At 36.4% G+C, this 27,021-nt stretch overlaps 1 protein-coding gene across 1 annotated transcript in view; it reads right to left on the bottom strand.

The window, feature by feature from the left end:
• The window catches only part of THSD7B (thrombospondin type 1 domain containing 7B), an 860,293-nt gene that overhangs the window by 328,576 nt on the left and 504,696 nt on the right, over positions 1 to 27,021 (bottom strand). Inside the window, exons 11-12 of the mRNA XM_060626021.3 lie at positions 21,377 to 21,506; positions 17,015 to 17,118 (exon numbers count right to left, since the gene is read on the bottom strand). Of these exons, the coding sequence (XP_060482004.3) occupies positions 17,015 to 17,118; positions 21,377 to 21,506 (234 nt within the window). The remainder of the gene's footprint in view (positions 1 to 17,014; positions 17,119 to 21,376; positions 21,507 to 27,021) is intronic.

A 27,021-nucleotide genomic window follows, 5' to 3' on the forward strand; every position in this document is an offset into this window, starting at 1 on the left:
CTCAGTATGCTTACCTATAACGTATGTTTTAAAGGCAGGGGAAAGGATGGTAAGACAGTGGGGTCATCCTACTATTTATTTTCTGAGATCTCCAACCTTCACATCTATAATTCTTTGGAAAATACAACAGAGCTAAACAAATGTACAGATCTAAGCATTATGAGAATAATAATAAAAAAGTTCCCTGGAGATAAAAACAGAAAAGGCAAAGCAGTAAACATGAGTCAAATATTTGAATCTGATAGGCCAATTATAAGGAATATAGTTTGAAAAAGGTCGGAGTTTTATAGTTAAGGAGCAGCTGAGTATATTAGAATGGACCAAGAAATGAGCAAGAAAGTCATAATATCCAAGAATTTCTAGTCACTGAAGCTTCTCCCTAGGGACTAGATAACTGTGGTAGTTAATTCTGTGTCAACTTGACTGGACCTCAGGGTGCACAGATATTTTGTCAAACATTATTCTGGATATACACATGAGGATGTTTCTGGGTGAGATTAACATTTGTATTGGCAGACTGAGTGAAACAGATTGACTTCCACAATGTGGGTGAGCCTTGTCCAATCAGTTGAAATCCTGAATAAAGCAAAAAGACTAAGTAAGTGGGAACTTTTCCTGCCTGTTTGAGCCAGAACATTGTTTCCTTCTGGCTCTTCCTGTGTCCTAAGGCATCCACCCTTCAGATCTAAACTTGTACCACTGGATGTTTTGAGTAATCTCTGTCTTGTCCACTACAAATTTTGGCATTTGTCAGCCTCCATATCATGTGAGTCAATTCTTTATAGTATAACAACAATAATGAATATTTTTATATAATTATATATTATATAAAATTATTATGTTATTCCATATTATATATAATTTTTTGTTTGTTTCCCTGGCATGAATTCTCTTCATCATCTAGGAGCTTAGATATCAATAGAGAATATTTAGATATAGGTTTGCGATATGACATATGTGAAGAAAAAAAATTCCCATGCCAAATGGATTTACCTTCTCAATGAATCTTGAACCACTTACAGCAGGAAAATAATGGTATTTAACTTTTGATGTTCTGGGTTAAAATGCTGTATCATGACTTATTGATAGCCATAAAGCATATAGCTTAAAACAAAATTCAGGGGCACCTGGGTGGCTCAGTCGATGAAGTGTCTGATTATGGCTCAGGTCATGATCTTGCATCACAGTCCATGAGTTCAAGCCCTACATCAGGCCCTGTGCTGACCACTCGGAGCCTGGAGCCTGCTTCAGATTCTGTGTCTCCCTCTCTCTCTGCCTCTCTCTCTCTCTCTCTCTCTCTCTCACTCTCTCTGTATCTCAAATAAATAAACATTAAAAAATTATAAACAAAATTCAAAGGGAGAACTCAGTCATCAGTGAGTGAAAGAGTGAAAGAGGTCAAGTCATTATAGGACACAGATTTACAAAGCCTAACCCAGCTTGGCCAACAGAAGATAAAGTGTTTTGGGCTTCAGAGATTAATGGAAACAAAATAGTGACATGAACATCAACACTTAAAGAAATATAAGACTAGAATTTCCAGTAACTAAAAACATTTCTCCATTTCAGTAGGGCAAGATGTTCTATTTAATACTACTATGTTTTTCACTGCCTGTGGTATTTGTGTACTCTTTGAGGGCCAGGGGCATGATATATAGGAAAGTTCAAAATTCCCAAGGGAATCATATAGAGGCAACACATGCAAAAAAAAAAAAAAAAAAGTAGGCATCTGTGAAGACTAAGAATCTATCATTCAAATATAGTATTGGAAACTAGGTAAAATGGAAAAATAAATATTCAATTGATAAGTTGTGTTGTTTATTTAAGCTATTTCCTTAGCTTCTGTTGTTATGATATTGCTTGCTGTGCTAGTGTTTTAATTGGAACAGACTGTTGTTTTCTAGAATGACTCAATTAAGGAAATGTAAAGAACATGGAGATAATAACAAACTCATACTAGAAATAACATGTGAGATGTGAGAGCAAGTATCAGCAATGTCACTGCAAGGAGAGGAGGGGGAATAAGGGAAACACAAAAGTAGTATGTTAATAATTATTTAATATGTATGTGTGTATATACATATATATGCATGTGTATGTATAAATGCATACGCACACACACACACACACAGTATATTTGAAACTCTTCCCACAATAAAAAAGTAAAAAAGTCATTATTAGGTAGAATTCCATGACCACAACAAAAGAAGAGCAATGTTATCTATTTTCCAGATATTTACTGGGTGCCAAGAATGTGCCAGATGCTATATATTAGGGTTACAAAGATGAATAAAACATAATTTCAGCCCATCAATAACAGTGAGATAAGTAAACCAATAATTCAACTAGCACTAAAAATGTCCTAAAGAAGATTGTTGGGGCAAGGTGGGAAAAGAATCTTTCATTCATACAGAAGTAGAGTTTGGGCAAAGAAAAGAGAGGAAAAACTACCTGGGGAAAATTAAGTGTGCAGCTGATTTACATACAAGAGGTGGGGGATAGGGGTAGGACCAGGTTAAGGGAAGAAATGAAAGTAGGGGCAGATCATGAATATTTCTATGTGTCATGCTTCAGAAGTAACAGGGATGTATTAAAAATGTTAAACAGGTGGTGATGTAATTAAATATTAATTCTAGAATAATCACTTAGAAATACCAGGTAGAGTTTTTGTAAATAATATGATATAGTCCAGAGATGGTTGAACTAAACTGGCAGTAGTAAGAGGAGAGAGAAGAGAAGAGATTTGGGGTAGAATCTACAGAATGTTCTGCTCAACAAGATATGATCAGTTAAGAATTGGGAAGATTCTAGAATAATAAAAGTAATGTCATTCTTTTTAATATGAAATATAGGAAAAGCAAGTTTGGAGTATTGATATGTATTGAGGATTTAAAATTGCAACTGAGAGAACCAATTCTGGTTAACTTAAGCTGAAGAGCCAGAGAGACCAAGACCGAGAGAGACAGAGAGATAAAGGTAGGGAGAAGGAAGGATATGAGATAGTTCACAGAACCAGAGAAAAAAATAATGATACCACATCTCAAAGATCAAGTAAACATACAAAATTAGGGCAGTTCTTAAATTTGAATACCAAGAAAATTAAAAACACCACAAATGATTCACTCAACTTAATATTCAAAATCCAGGAGACTAGTCTTAATGACTGGCTTGGAAATTATGCCACCTATACCTTAGCCAGAAGAGAGCAGCAATCAGATTCATAGCTCCATTAAGAAATAAAAAAATTCACTGCTCCCACTGGGTTGTAGTGGACGAGGAGTGATAATGCATATATTTAACCCACAAGATGAAATGAGTGATGAGCAAGTCACATTCTACATAAAAAGGCCAATGCAGAGTGAGGTCTGCACAATGAAGTCACGGTCCAGAGCAATTAGAATGAACTGGGATGATGAAACTGTTGCTGGACGCTAGGGAAAGGTGAGGGACTTTACATCCAAAAAATATTGGTAGTTAGCCTCAGGGAATACGTAGCCTAATATGGAAACAATATTAATAGATAAAAGGTTGTGGTGACAAAGTTATCCTTCTGGTAATACAAGGAAGAAAAAGTGCTCAATAAATGCCAACTGTGTTAACAGTTGATTAGGTTGTTACAATAATACCATTACAAATTAAATTTAGCTTCCAAAATATAAACACAGAATAAATAGCTCTTTATGTAAGGTATAATTATACCATTCATGTCACTCCAAAACCCAGACTTTCAAGGAAAGTTGCTGATAAGATGGCAGAGTACTCACATTTTCAGTCTGTATAAGTGCGTCAGTGTTTAATTATGAGTTTGCAGTTTTGCAATTGTCATTATTACCATTTTCCATCCAACTGCAAATTCTGAACTGCTCTGGATCTACACATCAAAACAAATTCTTTTTTTTTTTTAATTTTTTTTAACGTTTTTTTTTTATTTTTGAGACAGAGAGAGACAGAGCATGAACGGGGAGGGGCAGAGAGAGAGGGAGACACAGAATCGGAAACAGGCTCCAGGCTCTGAGCCATCTGCCCAAAGCCTGACGCGGGGCTCGAACTCACGGACCGCGAGATCGTGACCTGAGCCGAAGTCGGACGCTTAACCGCCTGAGCCACCCAGGCGCCCCAAAACAAATTCTTTAAACGTGCCTTTAATATGACTCTGGCTTTAAATGCATTTGTAATTCTTTTACAGCTATACACACAGTTAGCCAATTAGCTTATGTTGTTAACCTGAGCACAATTGTAAGAAATATTTATATGAGCAGCATTCCAATTAGTCCTTTAAATGATAAAGTATTTTAAAATTACATGTGTTTAATCATGAGAAAGTGAAGCTAACACTGTAGTTTTGGCTCTCGAAGGAAAACTTCTCACACTTGGCATTACTGATATGCCAGAATGTTGCCTGTTGTACATCCTGCCTCCTAGTCTTTACCATCAAAAATGTCTCGAGATGTTGCCAAATGTTCCCGGGAGGCAAAGTCACCACACCACATGTGGAAAACCACCACTCTAGAGAAAATAAAACAACACCTTCAGCAGGTCTGCTATGGGTAAGAGCCAAAATCCTCTCATTTTCTTGTAAGTTCTAGGAGAGGAACCTGATAATTACACAACTTTAATTCATAATCTTGACGTCAGGTGGTAAAGTATTTTATCATCATCTCATTATCTTACACAAGAAATATACTTTTGAAACACTTTGTAAAATATGCATACTCTAGAGTAAAGGTTATTCAGACTCTACTCTCTAGGAGTTAAACTCCCATAAGCACAGTTCCTTTTACCATTATTTGATTGAAGCATAGATAGAATATTTTATAATAGTAATTTTAATATAGTATACTTTTTAATTTTGCTTTTAAAGAATAAAATTACATATGAATTATATGTGTATCATATTTTTGCTAAAGTTCTGAACTTCCTATTCTGATACACAAAATAATTGTTGAGCCGATATTTACTGAACAACTATTACATATATAGTACAGGGCTATTTGGAAGCACTGGTGATAGAGAGGTGCATAAGGTACATTCTCTGCATTTGGAGAGCTGAAACATACAATAAGAGGGGACATTTAAGGCATTATATAACACAACACATAAAGTACTAGTAAATAGGGAGTGCACAATGGAAGGGTTTAACTACAACTGAAAGAAGGGAATTATGTGGGGAAGGAGGTAATATCTGAGATGGGACCAGGAGGTGTGCAACTGAACAAGTGGACGAAGATAAGAAGGAGATTTCCGGGCTGAAGAAGAAGGCTGACATTAATGAATGCTTTGTGGATGATGAGTGTCACTTGGGCAATGGCTAGCCAGGGGGACTCTGGGAGACAACACTGAGAGAAGTAAAACAGAATATCAGGTTAGGAGGATATTTAGGGCACAGAGTCATGGCTTCAAACGGGAAAAAGGTTAGCCAGAGAAAGTTCTTCAGTAGGTGAATGATAAAATCAGATGAATTACTCTATACAGATAGCCCTGGCTTCAAAGCAAGGATGGATTAATAAGACATATACCTAGATATAAGGAGAACCGCTGGAAAGTTACTACAAAACCCAGAATACATTCACAGTGATCTAGAAAAGAGGGAAGATACTGTGGAGGCCTTAGAAAGATGAAGCTGCTAGGATTTGATGGCTGACCCTCTTTATTAATGAATGAGAGCGATTTAACTACTTGACACTGAAAACTCAGGAAGAAAAATCCAGTTTCTGGAGGTAGTAAGACAATTTTTGAAACAATGATTTTAAACAATCAGTATTCTGTCTGCAGGGTGAGTAATGTTCAGCAGGTGAAAGTTCTAATCTGGAGTTAAGAGAGACACTTGCCTTAAAACAAAGACCTGGTGATCATCTCTGGAGCTTAAATCCGGGAAAGTCAGGATTCTCCAGGCAGACATTATGGATGGGGATGACAATAGCAAAGAGAAGTATAGAGAATGATGCCATATAAGATTTGGATAGAGGAAGAAAAGTCAGGCTTAGAGATTAGGATCTAAGTATTCAAGAGAGGTAGAGAGAAAACTGGGACATAGGAGTGGGGAGTGGGGAGTCTCAAATAGAAAGGGAGACCCTTCAGAGGTATTTAAAATTAGAAGTTCATGAGTGACTACTGGGAAAGCCATTTTGTAAAAACTCTCTCATCTTTCTTCCTCACTCCTCTTGTATTTGTGTCCTGATATTTTCCTCTAGAGTTTTTATTAATTAATTAGTTTATTTGAGAGAGAGAGAGAGAAAGCAAGTGGGGGAGAAGGGGCAGAGAGAGAGAGAGAGAGCGCTTCCCAAAGCAGATTCCGTGCTCAGTGCAGAGCCCAACACAGGGCTTGATCCCAAGACCCTGGGATCATGACCTCAGCTGAAATCCAGAGTCTGATGCTCAACTGACTGAGCTACCCAGCGGCTCCTCCTCCAGAGTTTAGAATGAAGAGAAAAAGGACTCTTCTTCTTTCCAACTCCTGAATTTATCTCTACATTCAGTATAATCCTCTCCATCCTTCCAGAATCATACTCATATTAATATGTTCTCTCTTTATAACACCTTCAATATATTTCCTTAACCATTTATTTCTATTTTTTCTTCGTATTTGTTTAAGGTGGTCCTCTATGTGCTCTTTGAACCCAGAGCTATAATGCTACTAATTTCCTTGTGTTCTTTGACAAATATTCTATAACATCATCTATAAAATATCCATTTCCTCTCAGATCTTGATCTCAAAACTGTGTTGTTTCTCATCTACAACTATTTCACTGAGACTAGACTCTGAATATGAAACTATGTTCAGTCAGTTGTCAAATTCTTTCTCCCATCTCTATTTACACAGTTATTTCTAAAACGTTTGGCAATACCACATATACATTTCTTTAAAAACCCCCCCTCTGATTTTTATGATACTTTATAAATATATTCATTCTTTATATATATATATATATATATATATATATGTATATATATATATATATATATATGTATGTATATATATATTCATTCTTTCTAATGCATTCCCAAAGTCAATATTCTGGTATAGGCTTTCAGAACTCCTTGTGATATAATTACAAAACCTCAGTGAACCTTAAATTTCTTAGTTTTAGTAGCTACTTTCAATATATTGCTATGAGGTTGATCATTCTACGAACCTATTGAGTTGAATTGACTTTAATAGGTTTTTAATTCTCATTCCTCATGCATCTGGATTAAAAGATTGGGTTCTTTTGTCCCACCACATGACCCTTCAAACTGTGGTTGGCCTAAAAAGGTACTTGTTTTGCAACTTTGGTATCTATTTGAACTCAGAGCAGTGGTTTGTCTGAGTTTTGATGCTCCTCTGTCAGTTTTCAGAGCCTCTACAGTGAGCGGGGACTCCTCCTCCTCTCACTGTTACTAGGCTGCCTGATGGAATTTCTGTTTTCTTTAAAAATGTACAAACATTACTTCTTTCTGACACAATCCTAAGATGGCTCATGGGATAACCAGAAATGAATACTTTGACCTTAGTAACCTGAGAACTAAGGGAAGCCAAGAGATTCGCATCTATTTGAAGAGACTGAATTCGGGTCTTGGACAAGAGAAGTATAATCTTATTACATTTACACAGTTTGCAGTAGACTTTGAAATTCATATTAACATTCCTGAAGGGAAGATAGTTCTGTAACTGAGAGCCATGCAATCAGAAGAGAAAATGATTGCTCCGAGTTTAGCAAATGATTGCATCACTCAAATGAAAAAATAAAAAAAATTACCCCCTACCCGTTCCCTCCCCTGAGACCCATTTCATCAGGGAAATATCTGCTAGGGAGGTGAGTAGGTGGACTTCAGAGTTACTTTGTACTTTGTATTACAGCTTTTATGTTAAAAAATGGAGAGGCTGGTGAAAGACAACATCTCTGAATCTGCATTTAGTTAATAATGTGTTACTAAAGCATCATGCCTTAGGTCACTCACCTCCTTTAATATTTAGTTTTAATTTATTGCCAATTTTTTTAGAAATGTGCATATTCTACCTGCAGCAACCATGAAAGCTCCAAAGCTAATCTTATTCTAAAACATAAAAAGGAAATAAAAAATAACTCCCAGAATCATCATTCACTTATATAAAAATGCAATCTTTGCTATAAGTTTAACACTTTACTCTTTAAACCAATGCCTATGGTATTATAAAAACCATTCTTTTGTTAAAATCTGAGGATATTTTAATTTAGAGAGTTGCCCTACACTGTCACTTTAATTCTACATTCTATCCTGAACTTCCTTGTATTTTCACACTTAAAAAGACCATAGTTGGAGGAGATGTTTTTAAAGTTCCTTAAAAAATATTTATAACTGCTCATTTTTAATCAGGTGCTAATTAATAAGATAACAAAAAAACATGATGTCCTCCAATTGGTTCTTCCTGTGTTGAAGTCAGAACTGAAGTCAGAAATCACCCCAAGAATGATCTTCAATACAAAGAATATTGGGGTCTGATCATTTTTCCTGTGACATGAGCAGTTATTAAAAATGATATCACAAGTTATTGAAAATAGTGTTGTTCATTGCCTAGATTGGAAACCTTAGTACACTGATTTGGGATCTCAACTGGTGTCATGCTGTGGCTTCTTGAAATTGACAAGAAAGATACCATCACATGTCTTGGCCCATTTAAGAAACAGTTACATCTGTGGAAGGAATTCCTGAGGCAGCTACAGTTACCCCCCATTCTCTACTGGAAATGCCCACAATTCATAGCTCATTTTGTTCTCCTTGAATTAAACAGAAATTACTCCACTTTCCTTCCCAGCAAACTTTCCCCTATCTCCTCCCACACCAAAAATAAAACAAAAATAGAAAAGACTATCTTTGCTTTGATTATTGCTCATAGTTTAAACCTATATATTTTTCTTCTGTGAATCTACAAAAATGATTTCTATTTTTTCTTGTTGTAGATAAATATGAAAAAGACAAAATGTGAGCAACTTATAAGGTTGAATGACTATGACTTTCTCCATCTAGAGAATAAGAGGACCAGGGGCGCCTGGGTGGCTCAATCAGTTAAGCACCTGACCAGCTCAGGTCATGATCTCATGGTTCATCAGTTTGAGCCCTGCGTTGGGCTTTGTGCTGATAGTTCAGAGCCTGGACCCTGCTTTGGATTCTGTGTCTCACTCTCTCTCTGCCCTTCCCCTGCTCGTGCCCTGACTCTCTCTCTCAAAGATAAATAGACATTAAAAAAATTTAAAAATAAAAACTTAAAAAAAAGACTAGAGATACTCTATTCCTTTCTTAAAATGCAAAGATTTTTGGTATCAGAAAGAACATGACTAGTTGACTGACTGTTTCAACATTTTATTAACAGGCCATAATTATTTCTCTATTTCAGAATGTTATGTTTTTTGGGCACCTGGATGGCTCACTCAGTTAAATATTCATCTTTTGATTTTGGTCCTGGGATCAGGTGATGATCCCAGGGTTGTGGGATAGAGCCCCTCATCAGGTTCCTTGATGAGCATGGAGTATGCTTGAGATTCTCTCTCTCTCCCTTTGTCCCTCTCCTCTGTTTGCTTGCAATCTCTCTCTCTTTCTCTCTAAAATAAATAATAATTAATAAATTAAAAATGTATGTGTTTTATTGTGTTTCTGTGTGTTTTCCAGACAAATGTTGGCTAAGGGGCTGGTAGTGGGTCAATATCTTTAACTTTCTCCCCATGAAGACAATATAACCAGAGAAGAACATTTTTTGGTCATAAAATTAGAGTACTTGGACCTACAATATGAGTAGGTTCCTCTTAATTCAGCTTATGTAATATCTTTATTTCCTGTTTGATAGGGATATATAGTTTATATTTATATAATTTATATAATCCTACAAAAAGTATATAAATCAATTTTTAAAGATTTAATCATGCATTAAAAGCCTTTTAAAAGTATGGAGTTCCCTCAAAAAGTTAAAAATAGAACTACTCCATGATTCAGCAATTGCACTACTAGGTATTTACCCAATGAATACAAAAATACTAATTCAAAGAGATCCATTCGCCCCAATGTTTATAGCAAAATTATCTGCTATAGCCAAATTATGGAAACAGCCCAAATGTCCGTCAACTGATGAGTGGATAAAATAGAGGTGATAAATATATACACACAGTGGGATATTACCCAGCAATTAAAAAATAATGGAATCTTGCCATTTGCAATGACATGGATGGAGCTAGAGAGTATTATGCTAAGTGAAATAAGTCACTCAGAGAAAGACAAATACCATATGACTTCACTCATATGTGGAACTTAAGAAACAAAACAAATGAGCAAAGGGAAAAAAGAGAGAGAGAGAGAAGAGAGAGAGAGGCAAATCAAGAAACAGACCTTAACTATACGAAAAAAAAAAACAAAAAACAAAAAACTGATGGTTACCAGAGGGGAGGTGGGTGGGGGCATGGGTGAAATAGTTGATGGGGATTAAGCAATGCACTTGTGATGAGCACTGGGTGATGTATGGAAGTGTTGAATCACTATATCGTACACATTAAACTAATATTAAACTGCATGATAGCTAACTAGAATTTAAATTAAAACTTAAAAACAAAGAAGGAAATAACGTGAAATAAAGCCTACTTTACTAAAATGGCAGACACACACAAATACATATTTCATGTGAATTTTCATTTTTGAATACCTGGTATTATTGCTTTACTATTAGAGTTTAGACTACTTTTTTTTTTTCCTTAGCTCTTTCCTATTTCTAACCCTCTTCCTTTTTAAGAAACTCATTTTGAAATTGGATTATTTTGCCAATTTTTTTTTCTGGAAAAGACCTTTATTTAAAGAGATCCCTTGGATGCAAAGAAAACACACAGATTCCATCAAAACTACTGTATAAGCAGACTTTGCTTCTCTCAGAGACAAAAATTAAGGAAGAACAAAAAGATTTGACAGAGATAGAGTTCTGCCTGCATTGGTCCACATAAATATTACTCAGTGAAAACAAACCAAAGAAGAATACAGGTACTTCATGGAAGTCAAGGATATCTGAAGCAGGACAGCTTTGATCTCCAGCACCTATTATGCCTCTATCACAGTGGAATCTATGTCTCGTTCCTATTTATGATGGAGTATACTCACAAGCTTATAAAGGAAAAGAAAAGTATTATCCAAAAGAAACACACTGGCAAGGCCGTTGGTCAGTTTTAAAATAGTCACTGTGAATAGCGTAAGTATCAGACCATATCAGTCCACAGACAAATTCAGTCCCCTTCTAGGACTGCCAATATCTTTAACTTTTTTCTTTTTTATGCTAAAATTGTACCATTTAAGGGAAGTTTCCTCAAGGTATGTGAGAATACTGAAGTTTATTCCTCTGATATTTTCATTTGCCATAAATATTGAGCTACCATGCCTTCTTCATTCAGATTAAATACTGGAAGCTGGGCAGGGAGGATACCTGGCTCTCCCTACAGTATGGGGCAGCTAGGACAGTGGAACCCCAAACACCCATTTCTTTGGAGGTGGTGTAGACATTTAGCTCCAGCTGTAATTCTACTTGCCCTTCTATTTTCCTTTCTTTCTTTTTTATATAAATGTATTCTTACTGTAAATCAATTAACCAGGTCACCAATACAAACAATGACATAAAACAAGGAGTTCCTCTGTTGTGAACAGTGTAATGGCTTAGAAATCATAAAAGACCTCTCACATGAAAAAAAATGGATAAAACATATATCTTCTAAATGTATCATTGGGCTGGCCCCAAAGAAAATAGTCCATAAAGCACAAAACAAAGTAAAAGCTTGGGATGCAAGGTAAACAAGAAAGACAACCTTCATCCTGAAGGCTTCTACCAAATCTTGTAGGCCCCAGTTTCCATTGTCATGTCTTTAAGTACTGCTATGGAGAATCTTACGAAGGGCCCCATAGCAACAATAATGATGACAAAGGCTAGCCCTTGGTGTATGGATGAACTAGAAATAAACATGCAAAGCAAAATGCCTTAGCAAGGCCACTTGCAAATCTAAAACTGAACACTGGATGGCGGTGGGGGAGGGGGTCTCTTCTGAGAATTTATAACCCCAAGCTGGCCTTTCCATGATTTTATGGTCTAAATTCATACTCCCTCTGTGACTCAAAAGCTCCTCAAAGAAAATTTATATTTAAACTGTTTTTGGATTGATAGGGCATCCATGGACTGAAAAGTTTAAAAGACACCTGGCTAGCATGCTAAAGCAGGTAGAAGAAGGGAACTGAAGGTCTCTTAATTCCTTATTTGGACTTCCTTTTGATCCTCCTGATTTGAGGCTAACACTTCATCTCCACTCTCCTCTGCCTGTTGTTCAAAGTATACAATTCTTCTGGTTTTATATCACCAGAGAATACATCTCCAGGCTCCCAAAAGAATAGGAAGAGGGTGACATTGCTCACTGCTCTTAAATCAGACTTTCAAAAGCCCCTGTGTTTTTCTCCCACCCCCAAAACACACACACACACACACACACACACACACACACACACACACACTTGCATACTTCCTTCTGCAGGATATGGTACCTTTCTGGAGTTCTCTAGGACAAGTCACTTTATTTCCCTTCATCCCCACACCTTCACCCCTGCCAAACTTAGGCATAATCTTGTTCTGCAAACTACTTTACCATATCTCCATTCACTTTCCTTTTTTTTTTCATTTTTTAATGCTTACTTTTGAGAGAGATAGAGCATGAGCAGGAGAGGGTGAGAGGGAGAGACAGAGAGAGAGAGAGAGAGAGAGAGACAGAGACAGAGAGACAGAGAGACAGAGAGACAGAGAGACAGAGACAGAATCCAAAGCAGGCTCCAGGCTCTGAGCTGTCAGTACTGAGCCTGACATGGGGCTCGAACTCAAGTGCGAGATCATGACCTGAGCCGAAGTCAGATGCTTAACCAACTGAGCCACCCAGGGGCCCTTCCATTCACTTTCTAAATCATATATTGTGATTGATGTTACAGATATCTCCTCATTTACGTGAAGGTGAGTTTATTGTGCTTCCTGTTCTCTGGAGCAATTTTATAAAAGAGATCTACTGGAGATTAATTTTATATTATGGTTTCATGTTGTCCTTGCTGGTTTCGAAGTTATTTTAGAGAAAAACTGGAGTAGATGTTTCTTTCCTTCACTATCTTAAAATTGGAGACCCATCCCACTACTTTAAAATTACAAGTTTTCCAACAAATAAACACTAGAAATTTTCTAATATTGGTGTCTAATTTAGAGAAAACTCAAGAAGATCACTTGCCTAGTCTAAGGGACAATCAGTTCTCCAGCTAGAATCCATGTAAATTGAAATCCAAAATAGAATTATTTGAGGACAGATAAAATAATTTGCCATTTATGTGATAAGATTCTATACCTTAGGAGCCACATCTCTTCACAAATTACTAAATGGTTTTGCAATGAAAACCAATCATTATGATACCCTAGTATCAAAGTGTCAAAGTCTAGGCCACCATATAGAACTAAGTTGTGCACCACACAAAAGTACCATTTTTAAAAAATTTCACTCCTGTACATATTGCTAATCAAGATATGTTACAGAAATTTTCCAGCAGAAAGTAGGCAAAGGTCTTATAATTATAAGATCATATTATTACAACAATTTTGGAAGTAAAATGTTTTAAGGAGGTGCTCCCATCCCTTAATTTACACAGTCAGTATATAGCCTCATAGCAGTCCTGAATAAAACTACCTGGCCAATAAAACTCACATGTATAAATGTTCTTAGACATTATTTACAAAGTGTAATTGTTATAAACTGATGTGATCCCAAATTTCTTTCTTAAAGCTCCAACCCCAAATAATAGTATATTTGAAAATAATAAAAACCACCAGAAACAGTTTGCTTTTAGGTAGCAAGGCCAACAACATGCCTTTCCTGTCCTTAGGGGTGTATTGACTCTTCAGCCTTATTTCATAATTTAGTTTATGGGCATCTTGACTGTCTTTTCCTTCTGCAAGATAGCAAACTAGTCCATTACATTGATTACATTACTCTGAATGGATCTAGTGAGTAGGAAGTAACAACTACCCTAGATATTTTTGCAGACGTTTTGACATCAGTGGATAAGAAATGAATTTGAAAAAACTCAGGGACCTTCTATCTCAGGGAAATTTCTAGAGGTCCAGTGGTGTGAGCTGTGCCAAGATATCCTTTCTATGAGGAAGAATGAGTTTTTGCATTTGGCCCCTCCTGCAACCCAAACTAGGCACAACACCTAGTGGGCCTCTTTGGATTTTGGAGGCAACATATTCCTTATCTGAGTGTGTTAGTATCACCTATTTGCCAAGAGACTCACAGAGCTGCTAGTTTTTAGTGGGTACCAGAATAAGAAAAATCTCTATAATAATCTTGGCTACTCTGCATACTGTTCTGCCAGTTGGGCCACATTATCCAGCAAATTCAGTGCCATTGAAGTATCAGTAGCAGACAGGAACACTGTTTGCAGGCTTTAGCGGGCTTCTATAAGTCAGTCACGGGATAGGTCCTTAGGATTTTGGAGCAAAGCCCTGTCATTCTCTGCACATAACTATTTGAATGAAACACCTCCTCACTTGATACTGTGTCTTGGTAGAGAATGCAGGCTTAATCATGGGTCACCAACTTATCATGAAACTCAAGATGCCCATCATGAACTGGGTGTTACCTAATCCACCAAGCCACAATGTAAGGTATCATCAAATGTAAGTCGTATATAGATATCTGGGCCCTTGTAGGCCCTGAAGGCACACGTATGTTACATGAATAAGTAGGCAAATATCTATGGTTCCCACTTCTGCTACACTACCTGCTCTCTCCCACCTTATACCTATGGTCTCATGGAGAGTTCCCTACAATCAGTTGACAGAAAAAGAAAAGACTCTAGCCTAGTTTACAGCTGGTTCTGCACAATATACAGGCACAACACAAAAATGGACAGCTAAAGCACTATAGTCCCATTCTGAGATACCCCTGAAAAGAGAGGTATTTTCCTCTTCCCAGTGGATAGAAGATAAAACCGTATACCTGGTTGTCCACTTTGCTTGGAAGGATAAATGGCCAGATATGTGATTATATACAGATTCATGGACTGTGGCCAATGGTTTTGCTGTATGGTCAGGGTCTTGGAAGGAACATGATTGCAAAGTTGATGAAAAGTAAGCCTGAGGAAGAGGGATATATATATAGACCTCTCTATATTGGGGAAAATGAGAAAATATTTGAGTCCCAAGTGAAAGCTCACCAAAGGGTGACTTCAGCAAAGGGATATTTTAACAATTAAATGGACAGGATCATCTGTTCTATGGAGACCAGTCACCTCAGTCATCCCTCTTTCCCCAGTTACTCCTGTCATCAACGAATAGGTTCATGAACAAAGTAGTCATGGTGGCAGGAATGAAGGTTATCCACAGGCTCAGCAACATGGACTTCCACTCACCAATGTCAACCAGACTATGGCCATCACTAAGTGCCCAATATGACAGCAGAAGAGACCAACACTAAGTCCCCAATATGGCACCACTCCCCAGAGTGATGAAGCAGCTACAGGGGAGCAGTTTGATTACATTGGACCACGTCCACCACAGAAGGGAAAGTGTTTTGTTACTACTAGAATAGATATTTAACCTGGATATACATTTCCCTTCCCTGCAAACAATGCTTCTGCCAAAACTACCATCCATGGACTTACAGTATGTCTTATCCATAGTCATGGTATTCCACACAGGATTGCTTCTGATCAAGGAACTCGCTTCACAACAAACAGTGTTGCAATGGGCCTATTCTCATGGAACTCACTAATCATACCGTGTTTCCCACAGTCCTGAAGCAGCTGGCTTGATAGAATGGTGGAAAGGTCTTTTGCAGACTCAGTTATAATACCAGTTAGGTGTTAATACCTTGCAGGGCTGAGACAAGGTTTTACAGAAGGCTGTATATGCTCTGAATAAGCACCCAATTTTGATACTGTCTCTCCAATAGGCAGGAATCAAGGGGAAGGAATAAATGGGGATGGCATAACTCACTATTACCCTTGGTGACTCACTAGTAAAACATTTGTTTCCTGTCTCTTGCTATATTATGTTCTGCTGCCCTTATAGGTCTTTGTTCTGAAGGAAACAGTGCTTCCACTAGGAGACACAATAAGATTCCATTGATCCAGAAGTTAAGATTGCCACCTGGTCATGGTGGACTCCTCACAGCTCTGAATCAACAAACAAAGCAGGGAGTTATTGTGCTGGTTGTAATGACTGATCCTAACCAATACAATAACCTACACAACAGGAAGAGACAATTCTAAATATGGCTTTTAGAAAAATTATAAAACAAGTATAATGCAGTTGATTCCACAAGGTCTTATTTTGCTACATATACCCCTTTAGCAACAAAGTGGTTAGATTTTAAGAATAAAGCACTTCTTATCAAGCTTCATTTGACTGGTACCTGGATTATGAATGAAACAGAAAAGTGAGCAGCCTGATGAGTCTCTGAGTGCTTTTCAGAGATTTCAATATGCCATACCTTGGCATTGATGATTAAAAGCACTTCTACTTCGATCCAGATGCTTATTCACAGGAATAAGATAGCTCCTTTCTATGTATATTATATATAGAACATATAGTAATTATGCATATAACAATTACATTCAAGTCATGCTTATTAAGATTAGTCAATTGATTCAGTTATCCTTAATTCATTTAGCAAACATTAAATTAGCACCTAAAAAGTGCAATGTATACTGTTGGGTCTAGTCATAGACATATTCTTCATTCCTTGGATCATGTCCGGCATGTGTCTGGAACATCAGCATTGGGATATGCAAATAACTAAGAATTCACTTACAGATATTCGCTTACATTGCACTAGTTCACAGATACACTAGCTGGTTATGGTTGAAAGAGAGTATAAAATCAACAATAATTCCCAACTTAAACTCAAATACTGATAAATATAAATAACGTAATCCAATATCATAATTATTCAAATATAAAATAAACAATAGTCTATAAGAAAAACATAAAAAAACTGTTTTAAAATGCCCTTACCTCTTGTTTGTATCCCCTTTCCACAGGCTTCACTGGTGCCCATTATCCCCTGCCTGACAGACTCTGGCACCAAGATACAAGGGCTCCATTTCTGTGGCTTCCACCTGTGATTACAAAGAACAGCGGACTAAAAATTTCACCATGACAAACACACGAAAGAAATATAAAAATAAGTGAATTTGAAATACAAAAGCACAAAAACAGTAATTCAATAAAAATGTATATAAATCCAATGTGATAAAATGGAACTCTGGCACATAATAGGGAGGACAAGAGTCTACTCTGCCCCAGGTTCATGGTTAATGCAGCGTTTCCATTATTTTAAATGTGGACATTTCCCATATAAGCTGTAGTCCATATACCAAAGTGGCAGTAAATATCCTTAAAAGCACGGATCAAATCTAGAAGGCTTACCCTCCTTATCAACTTAAAATCATATGAAGAAGGAGGAGGAGGAGGAGAAGCAGAAGGAGACAATGATGATGATGATGGGGAGGAGGAAGGAAAAGGAAGAGAAGAAGGAGAAGACAGAGAGAGTGAGAGAGGGAGGGAGAGAGAAAATCCTTATGTTCCACTGTATCTTTAGAGAGTCAGGGTTTAAACATCTGAAAGTTTGGGGTGCAAACTTTCACACTCAATCTTCCACTTCAACAATTGTTATAAGGTATTTTCTAAGACTTTAAAGTGACTCAGACATCTCAATAGTGAGGTGGGGAGCCACAGGGACCCATCTTATGTGATAGTTCATCTCATGGAAGAGGAATGGATCCATTTCTGATGAATTATCAATATTTCTATTCCTCAAAGGAAATACTCTGTAAGGAAGGCGTATGGTCTCCCACTGTTTTCCTTTCTCAGGTAAACAAAACTTTCTATTTTTATGACCCACAGGACAGACTGACTTGTATCCTTAAACCTGTCTCTTCAGAATGTACCCAAAAACCCAAACTCTAAGTGTAACCACAAATTCTGCTCCTTCCTTAGTATATGTTGACACTTTTTTAATATGTGCCAATACCTCTAATAATAGATATTACTTCAAAAAATGAAACAGGGGAGCCTGGGTGGCTCAGTAGGTTAAGCATCCGACTTCAGCTCAGGTCATGATCTCACAGTTTGTGGGTTCAAGCCTCATATCAGGCTCTGTACTGACAACTCAGAGCCTGGGGCCTGCTTCAGATTGTGTCCCCCTCTCTCTCTGCCCCACCCCTACTTGTGCTCTCTGTCTTTCAAAAATAAATAAAAATTAAAAAACAAAAACAAAAAAAATGAAACAGAAACATGAATCAAAAATATTATTGAACAGTTTTGCAAGATGAAAAAATTCTAGAGATCTTCTAGATCTGGTCAATAATATTACATATATATTATATTACAAAACTGGTCAATAATATATATTACGTGCGGCGCCTGGGTGGCTTGGTCGGTTAAGCGTCTGACTTCGGCTCAGGTCATGATCTCACGGTCCGTGAGTTCGAGCCTGTGTCGGGCTCTGTGCGACTGCTCAGAGCCTGGAGCCTGTTTCAGATTCTGTGTCTCCCTCTCTCTCTGCCCCTCCCCCGTTCATGCTCTGTCTCTCTCTGTCTCAAAAATAAAAATAAACGTTAAAAAAATAATATATATTACGCTACAAAACTTGTCAATAATATTACATGTGTGTGTGTGTGTGTATGTGTGTGTATAAAATCATTGATCTCACTCAAGTGGACATCGTACTGTCAATAGTTGAGGGATTGGAGAGAAATCAAGAAACAGCTAAACAGAAAAACAGAAAAACTTGGCATTAAAGAAATCACTCCTTAATTTTAAATAGTTGTAAGTTTACCTCGCATATGCATAGATGCATTTAGTATAATTCTAAAACACAGAAACTGAAATGGTAAGGTGTTTCAGGGCAATTTTTCAACTAGGATGTATCATTCGTTCAGATCCCTTAAGTTTACTAAGACTTTCTAGATTGAAATGAGATCATGGTGTTCAGTCTAGTTTAGTGTGCTGCATAAAATGAAATATAAGGAATTTTCAGGACTTGTTAAACTCAGTCTTGGAATGATAAACTTGGCCTCATAAAGGTTAAGTGAAATCACTCAGATTTCACAACTCAGCAGGCCAGTTATCCCTCCTAAATTCTCGGATCCTTAGCCATAGACTCTTGACCCCACATTAATTCTATGTAAGGATACATCTTCATGTTTTTTTCCCTTTTGCTTATTAACTTAATGTGTTGGAGATGTTCAAATTCACAGAAAAATTTCTACAGACATTTTTTTTCTATTTTAAATGGTAAACATGTGAATATGTTACCTTAATGGAGTAAAAGAAGAATCAGAAGAAAATGATACAGGTCTGTATTAACTCAGCTCCCTAACATACCAGTGAAAAGGGATACAAAACTAAATTGGAATATTGCTTAAAATTAAAGGGCGTTTTATTGAGGAGCAGAGAATCTTGCTGATAACTTGTACACATATTAACCTCAGCATCAGGAGAAATGATACAATGATCCAATCCAGACACAGCAAAACTGGTTTCTGGGGAAAATGGCAGGAGGTCAATGATGGAAACGAGTTTAAACATTAATGGCTAAAATGGAGTGCAACCAGGGAGTTCAGAGAGTGGACAATAGAAAGGAAAAGCTCACTAACAGCTTCTAGGATTTTCTCTGATTATAATAGAACTGGGATTATAAAAACTTCTAATAACGTTTAATTTGGCTAATTTTTTTCAATTGGCTACTTTCCCCAAGAGCTCTTTTGGTGGGCTCAGAAGTTTCAATATTTATATATAGTATAAAGAGATGAATATTGACAGTGTTTCCACAGCAGCCCTGTGGTTAATGAAGCAACTGGTAGTCTGGGCATGTTCCCAGTGTTTATTCACATCCTCTTTAAACTGGCCATTAGGTAGAAACAATAAGAATAAAGGATTATAAAGCTGATAGTCATTTAGATTCTTCAGTGGCACTCTATCTAATGTGAGGAGCCTTCTTAAAAAAGAGAGGGGGGCGCACCCGGGTGGCTCAGCCCGTTAAGCCTCAGACTCTTGATTTCAGCTCATGTCATGATCTCATGGTTTGCAAGATAGAGTTCCACATCAGGCTCTGTGCTGACAGGCTGGAGTCTGCTTGAGATTCTCTCTCTCCTTCTCTCCCTGCCCCCTCTCTCCCCACTGCTCATGCTCTCTCTTTCTCAAAGTAAATAAATAAACTTTAACAAAAAGAGAGAGAAAGAAGGAAAAAAAAAAAAAACTTGTGTCCTCCTGAATAAATTAGCTCTTGAATTTCATATCTTTAAGATATAGTTCCTCAAATAATCAGGAGAAACACTAGGCACTTTTGATAAAGGCATTTTTAAGTGTACTGATAACCACAGGAATTTTAAGACAGTGGTTTTTTCTTCACAAGTAAGTAAAACTCAACAGTGAATGATTTTAATCCAGATGTACTTTAAGGCAATGCTTCAATCCAACATTAAAAGGATGGATATTAATGACTAAACACACAAACCTCAGGCATTATTTTTATAAATAATAGTCCCCAAGTTGCCAAGAGGGAATATATTTTAAAAGTCATTTTCTTTTTTTTAATTAAAAAAAATTTCAACTTTTTGTTTATTTTTGATAGAGAGAGAGACAGAGAGAGAGAGGGAAGACAGAGTGTGAACAGGGAAGGGGCAGAGAGAGAGGGAGACACAGAATCTGAAACAGGCTCCAGTCTCTGAGCGGTCAGCACAGAGCCCGATGCAGGGCTCGAACTCATGAACCATGTGAGATCATGACCTGAGCTGAAGTCAGACACTTAACCATAACCGACTGAGCCACCCAGGTGCACATTTTCTTTTCTTTTCCTTTCTTTTTTCTTTTTTTTAAATATTTTATCCATAGGTTAAACTTTTTTATTTTCCCTAAGTAGTTTATTAAAATGTGTATATGACAAAAATTAAGAACCAAATTTTTTTAAAATAAAAGTAAATAATTATTTTAAAAGTAAATTTTTGTCCTTAGTTCTTCATTAAAGGCTTTAGGATGAAAACAATAGAATGAAGTAAATTACATGTGTGTTTGTTTTCCAGGTAGTCTTTATCCTGAATCTCTTTGGATCCTAATCCTTAAAATTGACTGCCTAGGTGACAGAACTCCAGCAGCTCACTTAAAAGCAAACTATGTTTGTTTCTTTTCTGATAATTAGACTTTCTTATTCCTTACTCCCTCAAAATACATTCAAAATAACAGGGGGAAATACTGAGGTGTTAAAGATAAACATTACCTTATCTTCTTTCTCACTAAAAATCATAAACTTATTAAAGAAAATAAGTCATGATTTACACTAAAATCTAATGATTATTTTAAAAGGTAACTAATTACCGATATACAGGACATAATGAAATATCTTCACACTCTCGCTCTTCAAATAAGGTATCTGGGCATTCTTGGCCTCCGTTGGCTGCTTCCTGGATGATAATCCTATATCGAGACTGTTTTACCGTGGCATTTCCTAAAGTAAAGGAAAAATAAAATTATAGTGCCTTTTTATGTAGCTGCACGGAAAAATACAGGGTTAGTAGCAGGCAGGCAGGCATACAGGCAGGAAGGAGGGGAGGAAGGGAAGGGAAGAGAAGGAAAGGGAAGGGAAGGGAAGGGAAGGGAAGGGAAGGGAAGGGAAGGAAAAGGAAAAGGAAAAGGAAAAGGAAAAGGAAAAGGAAAAGGAAGGGAAGGAAAAAAATAAAGAAACAAAGAAAGAAGGAGGTGAAGTAAAAACATGTGGTAAGACTTCTTGGGGAATGAGAATGACAAGCAAAGACCAGGGGTTAATAATATTATACCAATTCTCACTCCTATGAGATAGATAGTTAATACTCAATAATTGTGATTTCAAATCTATATGACCTAATATGCAAAGAGTGTTTCCCAATTGTCTTAATATGCTTTAAATTAATCAGAATTTATATTACCTATGGCATAAGAATTACATGGCATAATCTGAGAAACCACAGAAACCAACTTTGATCTCACAATAGCTCAAGGGCCTAGAGTTTTACTATCAGCAAATCACTTCCTCAGGAAAGGCATTTCCCTCTGGAAATACTCATTAAAATTAATACATTAGTAATTTATTTGTGGGTATTAGTTTCTTATAATATCTCTCATTCATCATAACCTGAGACAATATGGATATAATTGTAATTTAGGGGAAAGGCACTAAAATTGTGACAAAACAAAATATTGTCTACTTCCTGGTTTGGCTAAAAAGCAGAAGTATTAATAGGCACCTCAATAAAGACAGCCAGTGTTCACTATCACTTTAATGGGCTGGGGCACTCATCTCATAATCTTTAGATGCCTTCTGATCAATAACAGCAACAAAAATCAATTACAGTTACAATGGTGAGCAAATATTTCAATTGCTATGTGCAAAATATGCACTAGATATAAAAATGAAAATTCTTGAACTTACCCAGAAAGAAAATGGGGCAGATAGAGATACAACAAATTTAAGACATTGGTAGAGCGAGAAATGTCAACAGTGTGCAGTACTAAGAGAGTATGAAGAAAGAATAATCATTTTTGTCTCTAGAAACCAGACAGTTCCTGGAGGAGACAGATTTTATTCTGGGACTTGAAATCTTAATAGAAAAAAAAAGTTGAAGTCATTTTAGGCCAAGGAAAGTCTGAGAAAAGGTACTCCTGAGACATAAATGGGTGCATGGAATTCATAGAGAAAGACATGTAGGTGCATTTAGATGGAATGTGGATGTTCACATGTTGGAGGGTTATGAAGAATGGAGAGAAAGGGTGGTGTAGGAGAAAATGGAATTAATTGGTAAGTCTGGGACAGACCTAACCATGTTAAGAAGAAAATTTCTAGAAAGCCAGTAAACAAAGTGGAATGTGACAAAAGGGGGGGGGACTTTCAGTAAAATTATATTTTCATGTGGTTTTAAAAAAATCATTAGTACCATGACTTACAATGAGAAAAAAACTGACCCACAACCAATTCCCTGTCCTCCTTCCAGAAGACTTTGAACTCTCTTTATTTAGTTCATCTGTGGTTATCTCCAAATCCATAAATAATAAACTTATGTCATTGCTTCTTGATTCATTAATTTTAGACATCATTTATTGACTTTCTGCTATAATGGATGGAAGTTTACTTTGTACCACCTTTCAATTTTTTATAATTGTATCACTATTTTTATGCTTCTAATGGTTATTTAAAGGCTTTAAAAAAACATTTTTTTTCCAGTCCCACTCCTCACTCCTCCTGTCCTCTATCAGACCAGCCACCATGGTTCTAAAGAGTCTTCATGGGTAAACAAACTTCCTCTTCTCTTACCACCCACATTCCTGCTAAGTTAGGACAAGCTTTCTGTGCTGCATCATCAGTTTCTCTGATCTTTAGTCTTTGTCTATTAAGTTTTCATAAATGCATTTAGAGCTCTCATCCACTGATGGTCTTCTCTCTCTTATTATTTTTTTAACATGGGATTAGGGCTTTCACAATTCATTTCTGTTATTTTAATGAGATTATGGAAAGAAGAGAAACGAATGTACTTGTACATTTCATGATCATGAACTATAAGTTAAGCAGATGTATAGGATCTTTTCCATCTACTTACAGATCTATCCCCCTGCTTTATATGCTGTCTACCCGGGGAACTGATCATAGAAGGACTGTATCAGTGATTCCCTTGTCCATTGACTTCTGGTTGGGTTTGGCCAACAGAGGGATGGGGCACACAATGTAAGAAAAAAGATGATAAGAGGAGAGAAAGATCAGGGAATTTATTCCACCAGATTTTATCTTCTAGATCACCTTAACTGGTTCTCTACACCAACCAAAAGGCATGGTTTCTGTGGAGTGGCCCTCTCATATAGCTGTAATCCTACTAATTGTTCCTACCTCTATCAAATTTCAGGCTCCTAAACATCACTACTTCAGGTACTGAACCATCCCCTGTTAGCTTACGTAACCCTTTCCAGTATTTTGTAAATAGACCCTTCATTAATTTTTCGCCAGTTGCCCCATTTGAATGGGCCACCATTCCTGTTTTCTGCCAGAACATGCCAATAAAATAAGAAAGACATACTACTATATAGCAAGGAAGAATGTTATAATTGGCCCATTTCTAAAACTACTTAAGGTAGTGTGAGAAATATAAAATAGGAGTTTAAGAAGAAATAAAATAAGTGTAATTAAAATAGTTCTGGTGAAAAGCTGAGAGATTTTCCTTTAAGATCAAGTACAAGACAAAAATGCTCACCCTTGTCACTTTAATTCAACATAGTATTGGAAGTCACAGTCACAGAAATTAGGCAAGATAAAGAAATAAAAGGCATCCAAATTGGAAAGGAAGAAGTTAAAACTGTTACTATTTGCAGATGACATGATACCATAGATAGGAGACCCTAAAGACTCCACCAAAAAACTATTAGAACTAATAAATGAATTCAGTAAAGTTGCAGGATACAAAATTAACATGCAGAATTTGGTTGTGTTTATATGTACTAAAAACAGCTATCAGAAAGAAAGACAAACTAAGAAAACAATCCTATTCATGACTACATCAAAAATAATAAAATACCAAAGATTAAATTTAACCAAGGAGACGGAAAACCTGTACTCTCAAACTTTAAGACACTTATGAAAGAAATTGAAGAAGATGAAAATAAATGGAAAGATATACCATGCTCATGGATTGAAAGAATTAATATTGTTAAAATGTCCATGCTACCCAAAACAATCTACAGATTCAAGGCAACCCCCATCAAAATACCAATGGTATTTTTCACCGAACTAGAATAAGAAATCCTAAAGTTTGTATAGAATTGCAAAAGATCCCAAATAGTCAAAGCAATCCTGAGTGGGGGGGGGGGGGGACAGAAACAAAGTGGAGGTATCAATCATATTCTCTGGTTTCAAACTATACTATAAATCTACAGTAATCAAAACAGCATGGTACTGGCATTAAAAAAAGATATATCGATCAGAAATAAATCCATGCATATATGGTCAATTAATCTATGGCAAAACAGACAAAAACATGCAATGAGGAAAAGACAGTTTCTTCAAAAATTATGTCAAAAAAACTGGACAGCTACACGAAAAAGAATGAACCACTATCTTACACTATATACATCTTACACTATATACAAAACTATTTTAAAAATAAATTAACGGGATGCCTGGGTGGCTCAGTTGGTTGAGCGTCCGACTTCGGCTCAGGTTATGATCTCACAGTTTGTGGGTTCGAGTCCTGCATCAGGCTCTGTGCTGACCGCTTGCTTGGAGCCTGGATCCTACTTCAAATTCTGTGTCTCCTTCGCTCTCTGCCCCTCCCCCACTCACTCTTTGTCTCACTCTGTTTCTCAAAAATAAATAAATGTAAAAAATTTTTTTAAATAAATTAACAACTTGTATATAACATCTGAAACCATAAAATCTCAAGAAAAAGGATAGGCAGTAAGCTCTGTGACATTGGTCTTAGAAATACTTTGTGGACCAGTTTCTCAGGCAAGAGTTAACAACAGTTAAAATAACAAATAGGAGTATATCAAACTAAAAAATTTTTGCTCAGCAAAGTAAACCATCAACAAAATGGAATGACAACCTACTGAAAGAAGATATTTACAAATTATATATCCAAAAGGGTTTAATATCCGAAATATATAATGTACTTATTCAACTTCATAAAGAAAAAAAAAACAATTAAAACATGAGCAGTGGATGTAAATAGACATTTTCCAAGGAAGACATACAGATGGCCAACAGACACATGGAATGATGTTCAACATCACTAAAGGTCAGAGAAGTGCAAATCAAAACCACAATGAGATATTACCTCACACCTGTCAAATTGGCTATTATGAAAAACACACACAAAAAAATAAATGTTGGTGAGGATGTGGAGAAAAGGGAATGAAAACAGTATGGGGGCTTCTTAAAAAATTCAATGTAGAACTACCATAAGATCCAGGAATTCCGCTTCAGGGTACTCATCCAAAAAAAAAAAAAAAATGAAAACATCAATTCAAAGAGATATATGCATCCTTATGTTCACTGAGACCCTATTTACAATAGCAAAAATATGGAAGCAATTGTACTGTTCATCAATAGATGAATGGATAAAGAAATTATAGTATATATACACAATAGAATATTATTCAGCCATAAAAAATTAAGATCTTGCCATTTGCAACAACATGGAAGGAACTGAATGACATGCTAAACAAAAGTCCGACAGAGAATATATGTGGAATCTAAAAAGCAACACAAACAAACAAAACAAAATAGGAACAGACTTGTAGGTAAAAGAAACAAACTATTGGTTACCAAAGTGGGCAGGGGTGGGGGGATGAAATAGGGAAAGCGGATTATAAGGTAAAAACTTCCAGTTATAAAATAAATAAGTCATGGGATTGTACCATTCGGCATCAGAAATATAGTCAATAATATCGTAATAACTATATGGTGACAGATGGTAACTAGACATCTTGGGGATTATTTCATAATGCATAAAAATATTGAATCACTATGATGTACACCTGAAACTAATAGGATATAGTACATCAATTATACTTCAATAAAATAAAAACAGTTTTGCATAATAATATAAAGCTATCTTCATTTGGGTGGGGACAGCTTTGTAAAAAATTATGCCTTTAAGAATAAGTCTCCCATTCTCAGTTAATTCCAGTTACACTGTACTTTTTCTGAAAATTATTTTTTACCCTTAGGATTAGTATGAGTGTGGGCCTGTGTGTATATGTGTGTATATGTTTCTGTGTGTATGTGTGTGTTGTCCAAGTGTTATCTTAGAAGATCAGAAATAAAAATTGAAGAGGATAGGAAAAATGAAATAGATGCCTTTCTTGAGAGAGAACATAGATCAATGTTTCTCTGTTCGCATTGTATGTGTATGTGCACACATGTGCATGTGCACACACACACGCACACACACACAATGAACACTCACACACAGAGGTTTTCTGCTTTATGGTGTAATTCCAGG

This window comes from Panthera onca, chromosome C1, assembly GCF_046562875.1.
Source record: "Panthera onca isolate mPanOnc1 chromosome C1, mPanOnc1 haplotype 2, whole genome shotgun sequence".
Taxonomy (NCBI): Eukaryota; Metazoa; Chordata; class Mammalia; order Carnivora; family Felidae; genus Panthera; species Panthera onca.